At 37.6% G+C, this 12,846-nt stretch overlaps 1 protein-coding gene across 2 annotated transcripts in view; it reads left to right on the forward strand.

Annotated features, from left to right (window-relative positions):
• SEMA5A (semaphorin 5A) overlaps positions 1-12,846 on the forward strand; it is a 348,813-nt gene that overhangs the window by 246,235 nt on the left and 89,732 nt on the right. For both annotated transcript variants that reach the window (XM_075494040.1, XM_075494041.1), the window contains exon 13: positions 11,584-11,701. In XM_075494040.1, the coding sequence (XP_075350155.1) occupies positions 11,584-11,701 (118 nt within the window). The remainder of the gene's footprint in view (positions 1-11,583; positions 11,702-12,846) is intronic.

Raw genomic sequence — 12,846 nt, forward strand, 5'->3', positions numbered from 1 at the left:
TGAAAGGCTACTGGGTTGAGAACAAGACGGAAGGAAAAGCAGTGCCCTGGGAAACTGGAGTAGACCAGGGAAGGGGGGGATTCTCCTTATTACAGTTCTTTACCAGCCCTTTTTGTTTATGCTGTCTAATGTAGCCTGTTTTAGGTATTTTCTACTAAAATAGTAGTGATAGAACAGTCAAAGCCCCATTGGAAGTCCTGCAAAGCTCACTTTAAGGAAAAGTTATATATAGGCAAATAGCTGCCTCAAGCTTTTGGTTGGTTTAGGGGCCAACATAGAACCAAGTTTCATCTTTCTTTGGTTTAGTGAGTTGAAACAGGGTGTGTGGTGGTCCTGTAGCCCTTTTTGTTTTGTTTCCTCCTTTTTATTAAGTGAAGGACTTGTATGTTGGAGGGGGAGGGTTGTATGTGTGTATATCTGGAGAACAAAAAAATATAATGACATATTCTTGTGCTTCCCTCTTTTCTTGAATATGACATGATTATGCTGTTCTGGTTACACAAGACATTAAACATGTTTTCTTAAGCAGATGTGTTTATTTCAGAAAGGGAGATTGGGCTGGTATCCTGTGTTTTCTTAGGGACTCTGTAAACACAGAGAGCTCAATAATACAGGTGTCCCGTATTTACACCAAGTCTGCACTCCACTTGAAACATTTCAAGGCTGGAGCCTTATTATGTTATTAGTGAGGTTTGAACTCCAAAATCCAGAAGTGAGACTTCCAGAGCACCTGCTTAACTGGTGCCTGTGTGGAGGTCCCGCAAGGTCCCTGGTACCTGTGCTTCTGTCAGGACAATTCCCGAGGCACATCAGTGCTACCCCGGCTGCAGGACCCAAACATGCTTCTGCCCTTGCAGGGTGGGACTGCTGTCTCAAATCATAGACCCCATACACAGCTGCAGGCTAAGCATTCTTCTCCCTTTTTGAGCAGCGGGGTCTAATTGACTAGATTTTAACAGTGCTTAAAAAAAAAAAAAAAAAAGTGGTGCTCTTCCCATTTTACTGAGTAGAACAGTAGTTAAATGACTCAAATCCTGCCAAAATGATAATTTATTCCTCTGCCTAGAGGTATATGAAGTCTTGTCTTCCACTGGAATGACTTACTTAAAAGGAGATAAAATTATTACTTGTGGGGTTTTTCAGTCATATCTTGTGCAGTTCTATCACTTTGCTTGGAATAATTAAATATCCATTGCACCAAATGGTTACCATCCATGCTTTCTTCCTGGTTAAAGAGTTCACCAGCAATTCTAGCTCTGTTTTGTGAGAAAGGAGAGGATTTACAGCTGTGATCTAGATTAAATAAGGCATCTCCTCGTCATCTATCATTAGAGACTGAGATCATTTGGAAAGTGCAGACATAATCTTTCTCTCACCTGTCGCTTCTTTTGGCTTGACTAGTTTTTTCTTGGCTTATGCTGGATTTCGGGCATATTTGATTCTCTGCAGAGTGGTCGGAGTGTAGGGACCTTACTTGGGGCTATAAATTTCACTGGGTAATGAAACATCTGAAACTTAGTCACTGCATTGCTGGGTGCTTTAATATTCACATTCTTGTTACATGTTGCCAACTATTACTTCTATACTATAGCAATGGGTAAATAGAGTAATGAGTAAACCTTACCTAAGGAAAATGCCTTGGGGGATTGTGGTTCTTTTTTTGGAGTATTTTATCTATTCACATTTATCATACTTAGGGCTGTATAACTGCACCAAGGCTATATTCTGAACTTCCATCAATAATAACTAGAGTTTCTTCCCCAGATCAAGGGCACGTGTGGTCTTTAAAATCCACTTCACATAATTTTTGAGAAATAGAGAATGCTTGTGTATAAATAACAGCCTTAAAAAAGCCAAAAGGCTGAAGATGTACTAGCTCGTCTATCCTGCCTTTTTGTGTCAATGGCAGAGTACTCACCGTCTATTCTTTCCTACTCTTTTTGTTTAGGTTTATTGCAAGGGTTTCAGACAATGCAACTTCAGTCCATCCGTTGAGCAGACTGTTCCAGAAGCTAATATCTCGATGTCAAGATAATTTTCTTGATATTGTCTATTTTTTATTTTTATTTCATCATTCCTTGTTTTATCTTCATGTACCAGCCTCTAAAGCATGTGGTTATTGCTTTTATTCATAGTTTATTATGTCTCCTTAATTATCACTCTGATAGGCTGTACATATCTAGCTAATTCGTATTTTCTTGTAAATCTGTTCCTCCAGCATTTTCTTGTCGTGGACTCCTCTGTGACATGGTGTTGCCTCTGACAGACAATTCCTTTTGATTCAGGACAGTCCTGTTCTACCACCTCATGGCTCCACTCCCACAGACACTATTATCAAAGGCCCTTGAAAATAGTGTTTTACATTTGGAGACTAAATTTGATTTTGTGTGTGTGTGTGTGTTCTAGGTGCAATTCAGAGCACTTTATTGCTGTGACAGCAGACCATACCACAGGCAGAGTCTGTTGTCACACCTGTAGTTTGGGTTGCTCAGCACTTTCCATTATGCCATGATGTTTTCATTGTTTATGAGTTGCCCATGTTAGTTATTTGGATTGACAGTTTTCATAGAGGGGGTCTTCCGCAGACTTCTGCTCATGGCTGAGTAATTTTTCACATCCTGTCATAATCCTGGTGTTTTCAGGAATCAGCTAGGGAAAAATAGTTTAGGCTATGTGAATTCTTACAACAGGTCTCTCAAATGCCCTGGCGTCTTCATGGTGCAGGAGGAAACAGCAGAACAGTTACCTTAGTTCGGCTCTCCTTGGGGAAAATCCTTAAGATTTGACCAGGTTATTATCACCTGGGTACTGCAATTCACACATGTTTATCAAAGTTTTACAGAAGACCATCAACATTATTCACTGGAGCTATTATTTCCACTAAGAATTCTCCAGCTCTCTGTACTTCACAGTTGAGTAGGCCAAGTATAAAACACAACTGACTTTTGTAAACCCACTAATTAACTATAATGCGAGATAAACAGAATGATTATCATGAGAAGATAACTATTAAACTCCCTAAAGTTGCAGTGTTTGCTATTTACTTTGAAGGCTCAAGCATCTGGAATAAGGAATAAAATCTGTAGCAGGGGGGTGAAGACTCCGTCCCCTGAAACAAAGAACTAGTCGGCTTTCTTTTATTGGCAGCTGTAGCCTTCAAAAGCAACCTTGGATGGCAGTGATTTCTCTGAGGCAAATTTGTCAATGTAATAATTTGTACTGGAGTTTTCAGTGCATGAGTTTTGAAAGGAGGGGCAATGAAGGGTTGTATCAGCCCAATGTTCTGCAAAATCTTACCAAGCAAGGGTCAAGAATTGGTATTTCTGATGGAGGATAGGTTTCACACACTTAGAAGGCTTGAAAACTAATCTTACTGTGATGTTATGTCTAAGTAAATAAATAGTGCCATCTCTAAAAGCTGTACAAATAGTAACTTCTCTGGTGTAAAAAAAACAACTTTTGGAAAGTTTTGAGTATTGTTTTTTAAATTATATGCTTAAAATATTATTGAGTCACAAGATTGTTTTGCTAAGTAACGTTATCATAGCTATTCTACTGTAACCTTGACTTTTCTCTCTCTGTACTCCATTATTTTTATTTTGGCTTCTTTGTTAACCATCAGCTACGCCATCTGTACATACGCAAAAGATAACTGTAGCAGCACAGTAATAAGAGGGGTACTGGATTAACTAACAGAAGGAAACAATTATTGCAAATTTGGTGGTGCTTTATTTCATTCCTAGAACTCCAGCAAGATTATTGGATTAAGTATTTCAACCACTGTTGCATTCCTTTATTATTCCTTGGCTATAGATGTTGCTTCCTCAGGAGTACTCTTGCACTCAGTGCGAACCTGTTTTCCTGGGAATAAACACTGTGGCTATCATTACATAGTAGAATAATGAAGCCTATATACTAATATTATACAAGTTAACAACCAGTAACGTGGTCTAAACTATTACTAGGTGCTAATGTGTCCAGAAGGGCTTGCCAACATATGGAATTGAAATTGCTGTTTTGAAATAATCCTTCCAGAATAGTTATTTTTGGATATCCAGGTGGATTTCCTTATTTCAAAATATGCAAGCCTTACTCCAGTTTAAATCAGAGAAACACACTGCTACATTAGAACGTTGGAACAACTTGAGGCCTGATCTGAATTAGTGATTCCAGAGTAATATTCCAGAATCAGAACCTTCATAAATTTCCGAAACTAGGATAAACCATAATCCTGGCTGCAAGACTAAATTATAAGCACATTTTAAAGATGTGAAGTCTTTTTTTAGGTATTAGATACACTGCAAAATTATCTTCAATTGGTGTGAACTTATGAGAACACTAGTAAAGTCAGCAAAACTATGAAATAAGCACAGTTGAAACTCTTCCTCACTCAAAAGAAGTGGAATATTAGTCCCATATGGGGAAGGGGAATCAATTAAAAGCTCTACAGATCTGAGGTTGACCTATATTTATTTCTTCCTCTGTGAGGACCAAGGGTTTTGCAGGAAGTGTCTTTGTCTATCTGGCCCACAAAATGCATCAGAGACAAACTATGCATTTACATTTTGCTGCATCTGAAATATTTAGTCACAGCTCTTTAAAGTGTGTGATCTATGTATGTATGTATTGTATTGTATTGTACTGTATTGTAAGCACACGTTTTTGGCAAAGAAGAAGGAATTTTGATAAACAGGTAGAATTTTACAGCCTGCTCCCAATGTATTTGTTGCAGTACCCTATAAGGACAAAGGAAAATGTCTTTTCCTTTTAGTTTGAAAAGTTGTAAGAAAACCAGATGGACTTGACTACGTATTTGCAATTCAGATTTTATTAGTAGGATATTACTTTAAACAAAGAAGTGATCTAAGAAATAAAAAATTAAAACAGGCATGTGGTTTTCGTACGTCACGATGTAATTCATTTATTTGCTTTAAAAAATACCAAAAGTTTGAGGAATTTTACGTTCATTGTAGTTACTGTTAAGTTTTTCTTGAAAATCACCTGACGCGTTTAAAGCAACCCTCTTTCCAAGAGATCATTTCACTAGTCATTTGATACTTGGCAAGTGTATTCTCTGGAAACAGAAGTTAAAGGCACTGGATGGTTTAAAAACAAATGAGCAAACAAACAAAGGCAAATATGGAAGATTTTTTATTTTAAAATAATTTAACATATCAGATACTGGACTGCTATGCAGTCAGGCCGGCACATATCCTATGCATCTCAGCTTACAGTGCTCTGTGTTACACACCAGTTGTTTTCTCATGAGAATTATTTGCAGCTCTCTTAATATTCTATAGTCTTTTTGTGGACATTTTCATTTATTTGAAGTTTTACAGAAAATTAACATCCGAGTTTGGAGTCCACAATTGACCTGAATGTATGAAAGAGAGAGGGTATTCTTGATGCAGTAGTGTGAACTGTGGGCAGGATTAGATGACAGGAGTTTTGATGCTCCAGTTCTACGAGCCCAAACTGAGTGGCTTTAGAGGCCATCTGCTCCTCATAATATGTTGTCATTTCGGCCAGTGGAGGTATCTACAGTTACTTCTTGAATGAGAGGTAATGGTGCCCTCAAAATGTTGAGATACCTGCTATCTGGTTAGTACTTTTAAGGAGTCAAGTTGTACATCTTAAATCTGGGCCTGCTAGCTTTATAATTTATTCATATTCTATTATAAAGTTAACCTCAACATTTAAGTTCAAAAGAACCTAGGTAAGTAGGTGACTAAAAGGATATGGAAGTTGTGTAGCCTGTTTACATTTATATCCAGTAAAGATGTGCAGGTCTTTTAAAGACATGGGGATGCCATATGGAAGCAAACATGTCCAGCCTGGGCAATCAGTGTTGTTGCTGTTCTGATCTAGGAATACATCAGCCTGTGGGAAAATCCCCAAATGTGTTGCTCTTGGGTTGCCTTGCTATGTAGGTAGTTCAGATTTTCAGAGCCTGTTTGCCAGCCACAGATTTGCAGGCTCTAGTTTCAGCCCATCAAAAGGGCTCTGAAAACCCTGGCTGGACCTGGTGGTCCCAGCATTTCCAGGCTCCTACCTCCTAATCAGAGGGCTGAAAGCTTGTCTTGGCTGATTGACATGGATGGGGACCTCAGATGTTATTTCTTTACAATGAATGGCAAGCCTACCTTCTCTTGTAGAGAGCACACTCTGAAAGTTGTCTTTCACATTTGTTCCAAGTAGAGCCACTTGGAAGCGTCTGCATTCAGAGAATTGTGTGTTACAAAAAATTTTACTAAAAAAATTATACATAAATTCCTGATGCTGGATTTGAAGGGAGGCGCTTGTAAATTTAAGGCTAGTATTGTCAGTGCATGCTGCAAGATTGAATCATACCTAGATGGATTTTGATGGCCTTATAGAAATTCAAGTAGGAGGAAGCAATAGTAGTCCACACAGAGTGGCTGAGGTGATTAAAGGATTTGACTTTTCTTAATGTTACAGGCAAGGGTTAAGCAGGATTCTGAATATTTGACATGCATCTTAGTTTGAGCTCCTAGGACTTTATAAATTGTGTGCCTACCATTTATGTTCTTCTGCATCATTCAGCTATATCTTTAGATCCCCATTCTTCGTTGCATTTACCTATATACACACACACATATATATCTACAAAACCAGTAGTAATGAAAACACTGATAGGTACCTGTGTACAGAAGTCCGGTATCGGATTCATGTATTCATTCAGAAGTAGATAATACAGTACATTTGGAACATGAGACAGGCTTTTATCTTGTCTGCTCAAATTTGCAGTGAGGAATCTGGCTTCTATGAAATAAAATGGTGACCCCAGTTCAGTTCCTGGTATACAAAATGTCCAGATCTCACAGCTGACAGTAATTGGAACTAGGTAGGCATGACTATCTCAGTAGAAACGATTTGAAAGGGTCAGGAGACTCAAATATTCTCTGTTCTCCAAAATGCTGTGTATAGGTAAAGACAGAAAAATGTTTCATTGAACAGTCTCAGAAGATGCACCTCTTAGTGTTTATACATTCTCTGAATAAAACGTTACAGCTCAAGAGGATACCTGCTTAGCACTTACAATGTATATTGATATGGGAATATATTCTTCCCCTGAAAGGAGATTTAAAAATCTCTTTGGAATCAGTGATGTCAGGATATAGCCTTTAATTTTAAGGGGTTTTTGTTCTTTGGAGCACACATAATTTAATTCTTTTTAGTCTAAAACTGTATGGGGTTTTTTATATATTTGGCTCTGAATGGTGTTCATTTCTGCCTCATTTTCTGTCTGAATAAATCATCTCAAATGTAACTGAAGTAGAGCAGTTTTGCTAGCCTGCTTGGTGATAATTATAAAGTAGCTGAGGAAAACGACCTGCTATTGCTGGCTTGCTTTAGAGTGGGGTGACTTACGGTTCTTTTACTAGTCAGTCAAAATCCATTGTTTTAAGTGTTGCATGACTGTCAGTAGGCATACCGAACCATCGCAGCCAAACGAATGCCTTACAGGAGAGACACTCAACTGCCTATCATTTACATTTGGTAAAAAATGTGAAATGACAACATAGAGGAAAATTAGAATCAATCAGCAGAAGCCAAAAGCTGTTTAATGTTTTTGTAGAGAGTGCTGACTCAACAGGATGAGGGTAAGAGTCTTAGAATGAACCAATTCACTTTTATTCCTGAATTTCCTTCCTACACAAACTTGCCGGTTTTAGGAGCACTGGGACAAATCATGTGAAGTCTTAGAGAAGTGGGCTGGTGCCTACTGGGAGTAACAGACGAAGCATTCATTTTCATCTCTGGTGAAAGTGAAGTGGAAGGTAGACTTCCAGAGACAAGATGGCAAATATATTATCCAGCTGTGCTACTTCCAGTGTCATTATCTGAAAGGGCCCTGTCAACTGAAAGAACTAATACTAATTTTAAAATTTATCTAATTTTTCAACAGTAACATCTAAAATGGCTTTAATTTAGACAGAGATTTGGGAGGAGAAAGGGATAAAGATGTGTAGTGGTATCTAATTTTCGGCTTTCCTTATTTACATGAATTTGACAGCCATTTTGTACAATTTCTTTTGTTGTTTCACGTGTACGCTGAAGCTGTTCCTCTTACTGCTGTCTCTTGGGAGAGAGATTTATTAAAAAATAGTTAAAATAATATAAAATTTTCATTGATGGAGGATAGTAAGGACATGTAATTGTGAGTTAATATTAATCCCTTTAAATTTTACATTTCAGATAGAAGTTCTGATATTTTCATACTTAGAAGCTTTATTCTGTCCTAATTTTCTATCTATAAACTTATTTTGTTATCTGTTTCTTTTCTTTTTTTATCTAGGCATAACAGATCGAAATAATTAGCTGCTGTTATTCACACATTAAATTATCCCTCAAAGGAAAGAAAATGGTTTTAAAAGGTGACATAATTAAGCAAATATGGTTAAAAATTTACCCACATATTACCTCTCTTCTTCTTTTCATTTAAAAGAAAATATATCCACTTTTCAGAGATATTGGTGATCTAAGCAAGTGATCTAAAAGAAATAAATAAGAAAACACTCTGAGATGTGAGGCATGGAGGAGAACAGAAAAGGGCTGTTGTGCTAGTACCTGAGAACAGGACAGCTATTTAAGCCAGGCCCTGCTTCATTTCGTGAATATATCTGGCATGGTGAACTGAAATGCCAGAAAGAGGGTAATGATGCTGAACTACACTTTCATGGTACGATTTTTCTGTCTGAACATAAGATTTCAAAAATTAAACTTTTTACAAGATGAGACTTAGATATGATAATGACTGGGACAATCAATTAGAATGTTATTTAAAAAAAAGGCAAAACTAGAGTTTCTCATGTGAGGAGTACTTCTCAGACAAAATTTCCTGTTGCTTTGTTTTGAAGAGTTCATATGTTTCCAGGATTAATATAAGTATTGTAGTGTAAAGAAAAAAAAAAATATTTAATATTGTTAATGCCTCTCATTTTTGGAGGAAGTTCTTCACACTTAGCCTCTTGTCATCTGTATGAGGTTAGCTGAGTTATTAACTTCTGAAAATCATAGTTTTCATATGCCCAGTGGACCTTCTTAACTAAATTCTGAAAAGATTCAGCTCACGATCTTGCTCCTGTGCTCTCCAACCCTGTTCAGTTACTGAAATGGCCACATTCTGTGTCCACAGAGTGATTGAACATGCTTTGTCCCAGCAGTGCAAGGACTTTTCAGCATTTTTTTAACTTTATTTCTTCCATGAAACTAAGATCTGTTCTGTTACCAGGAAGTTATAGGAACAGTCAAAATATGCTTTCAGTTCCCTACTTATAAGTGACTTGTAATGAAAAGTGCAAGCCATTTTGATTTGCCTGAGTGGAAAGTAATGTGGAAACAAAAGCGAAAGAGGAAATGGGGTCTAAGATCAGAGTGGGAGAAGGATCAGCTTACTCCCAGGAAAGAGGGAGTGTGGTTCTAAATGAAAGGATACTGACTTTTAAAATATTTTTTTTTTTAATAAAAACTGTCTAAAGCATAATAACTGCATTTAAAAATATTAACACTTAACATAAAGGAATAGTGAAGTTGGAAAAGTGAGCACTTCTACTTTGAGAAATAGCACAGCTAAAGTTGCCAGTTGTGCATTATGTCAGTCTAACTTTTTTTTGTATTCTTTTTTCATAAAATGTGCTTTATCAGAGATACTCTGAAGGAGATCACTGAACATCTTGCCTTGCAAACACTGGAAGGCCAAGACACTTAAAACTTTCCATAATTTGCATTAATTGTCCTCTTCACTTTCTAGATAGTTAAATGCAAATATGTGCAGCCTGAGTTACAAAAATGCTAAGTGCTTACAGCAACAAGAGCCGTCAGTGGGAACTCTCTTCTGAACACTGAATCCCCTAAATCAAAAGCTTTATCTTTGAATTGGCAGCCTAATTAGGGGTACCTAATTAGGGAATTTTGGCTATTATGTCTCTTACTCTGTGCCCATTTTGCAGATGGGAACTATCCTCCCACATAGTACCAGCAATCCATGTTGCCAAGTGTACTGTAGAAAGAGTTCTTCGAAGTTTATAAGCACTAAGAATCCTCTGTGATGGTATTACAGAATAGCATACTGGGGAATGAGTAAGTCTGTGTTTTGTCTGATGTTAGCATGGACCTACATGAGGAATGCCAAAGATAAATAGAAATATGACTAAAACACAGGGTTTGTGAGGACAGAATCACAGAAGGGTTAAGGTTGGCAGGGGTCTAAGGTTGGAGGTCATCTGGTCTAACCCCCTGCTCAAGCAGGGCCACCTAGAGCCAGTCGCCCAGGACCATATCCAGATGGCTTTTGAATATCTCCAAGGAGGGAGACTCCACAACCCCTCTGGGCAAGCTATGCCAGTGCTAAAGTCACCCTCACAGTGAAAAACATGTTTCCTGATGTTCAGATGGAACCTCCTGTGCTTCAGTTTGTGCCCATTGCCTCTGGTCCTGGGCACCACTGAAAAGAGCCTGGCTCCTTCTGCTTTGCACCCTCACTTCAGGTATTTCTACATATTGATGAGATCCCCCTTCAGCTTTCACTTCTCCAGGCTGAAGAGTCCCAGCTCTCTCAACCTCTCCTCGTAGGAGGGATGCTCCAATCTCTTAATCATTTTTGTGGCTCTTCACCAGACAGATGTGATATGTACAGAAAATTAAAGAGAGAATTATAATGCTCGTGGATTTGAGTTGAACACGAATGATCAGTCTAGCATTTTTTATAATCTAGACAAAATGTTTGAATTTATTATTTTTATGTGTAATTTATAGGTATTTTTACAAGTGTTAAAACAATTACATTATGCTTCACTATGATGGGACTTCCACCTACTTACTTATGTATCTTTAGCTATGAAGTTGGAGAAATATTGCCTGGACTGTTAATGCTTAACCTAACAGTAGCAAGAGAAATCTGCCATTTAATAGAGAAAAGAACTTCTAGTTTTGTACAGTGGGTCTTTCAGAGTCTGTAGGAAGCTGGACTACCATCCTTCTCTCTAACTTTCTTTTTTCCTCCTCATGTGCCACTAGGAGGGAAAGTCTAGGGCAGCATGTGGTATGTGAGAGGTGTGATGGCAGCCACCAGTGCCCCTTTGAACTTATTTCCAGGGATTCTATAGCAGTGCACAAAACAAATCAGAGGGTTTTCTAATTCATTTTCAAAGACTTGACATTGTCATCTGATTTCTGACAAAGGTGATAATTCCAAAACTGATAGAGAAGACTAAGAACTGTAACTCCTGAAATCTTCTTTACTTGGAGCCGACAACACACGCTTTTAATGAATTGCTGTAATTCTCTAGTAATTAAGTACAATAATCAGTCTTGACGACATACCATGCATGCAGCCAGAAATTCAGCTATGCACTTAAAAGAAATACTAACTTTGTGTAGGCATTCAAATTCATTTTTCTTCTGTTTGGTCATTTAATCTGTGCCATACCACAACAGGGATAGGGATCAATTTCACTCTGTTTTAGGCCTATGAAGAGATGCCACATAGTTATTTAGAGATCTTTGGCTGGTACATATGAAGATAAATGTTCATGTTTTCTGATTGGTTTTCATTCACAGTGCATGCATTGGATCCCAAGACCCCTATTGTGGCTGGGACATGGTGATGAAGAAATGCACAACACTGGAAGAAAGTCTGAGCATGAGTCAATGGGAGCAAAGCATTACTGTGTGTCCAGTAAGTCCAAATACATTCGTTTATCTCTTAAAACTTTTGATTCCAAGTGAATTTCATGAAAATGAGCTGGCATAGGATTTTCAAGCTCAGAAAACTGTATTTAATGCTATTTTCCTCAGGCCTTCCCATCAGATTTTAACAGGATATTTAGTTTGTTTTCTTTTTCTTATCAAACTACTTATATAACATGATCAAATTATTTATAGTACTTTCAAAGGGTAGTTATTTTTTACCTGTAATGTCTGTGTTCCCACCTTGAAAGCAAATGTTCACTAAGATTAGAGATACTGACACGTTTTTCGCTGCAGGATTTTTCTCCATTTTGTACTTTGAAAAAATTAATTGGTAGTGGTATAATCTTTTCTTTTAGGTTTATTATTGCTAATATGAAAGGCCATATAACATCTTTCAAAGTCCATGAATTTGAAGGGTGAATTATATGAGTTAAATTAATATAATAAAAAACAAACAACAAAGTTGATCTATATCCCTCCTTTTTAATGTGGTTCCAGTGTTGTTTTAATATTCATTCTTTTCCCTCACTCCAAAGAGCACAAAAAGAGTGTTAAGAAGGACCTTCCTTGTGCTACTAAGCTCTTTCCTTTGGACACTCATGCTGCTTCGTCTTTGCCTTCTGCCCATGAAGAGGGAGCCTTTCCAACTCAATTCTGCTTTCATTGCTTATAAGGACTTCTTGAACTTGTCCCCACTCACCACTGGAGCACATGCGTCTATGAATTTATGCTCATAGACTTCCATGTTCTATTCTCTATGTTTTTAACAAGCTCCTTTTAACATCTTACTGACACTCCTCTCTCTTAAGATGGGCTTTGTTTAGTGAACTAGAGATGTGCAAAATTAGTGTAAAGTTCTTCCAGCTTTCACGTGTGATCTCCACATATATTGCAGCAGCCTCATAGATACAAATCACTACAGTGATTCTGAGGTCCTTGAGAACTAGCTCCTGTGTTCTTACTGTCTGTGTTTGACATTAAATAGTAATTTTTTAAACAATATCTTATCTTGTCCTGTCCTTTGCATCCATGCTTTCACATAGTGGCCTAATAAAAAAGGCTTGCATTGGATTCATCTGCATTAGCATTTTAGCCCAACTCAGGAGCGACTTTGGGGCAAATACTCTGATT

Source organism: Mycteria americana, chromosome 2 (assembly GCF_035582795.1).
Source record: "Mycteria americana isolate JAX WOST 10 ecotype Jacksonville Zoo and Gardens chromosome 2, USCA_MyAme_1.0, whole genome shotgun sequence".
Taxonomy (NCBI): Eukaryota; Metazoa; Chordata; class Aves; order Ciconiiformes; family Ciconiidae; genus Mycteria; species Mycteria americana.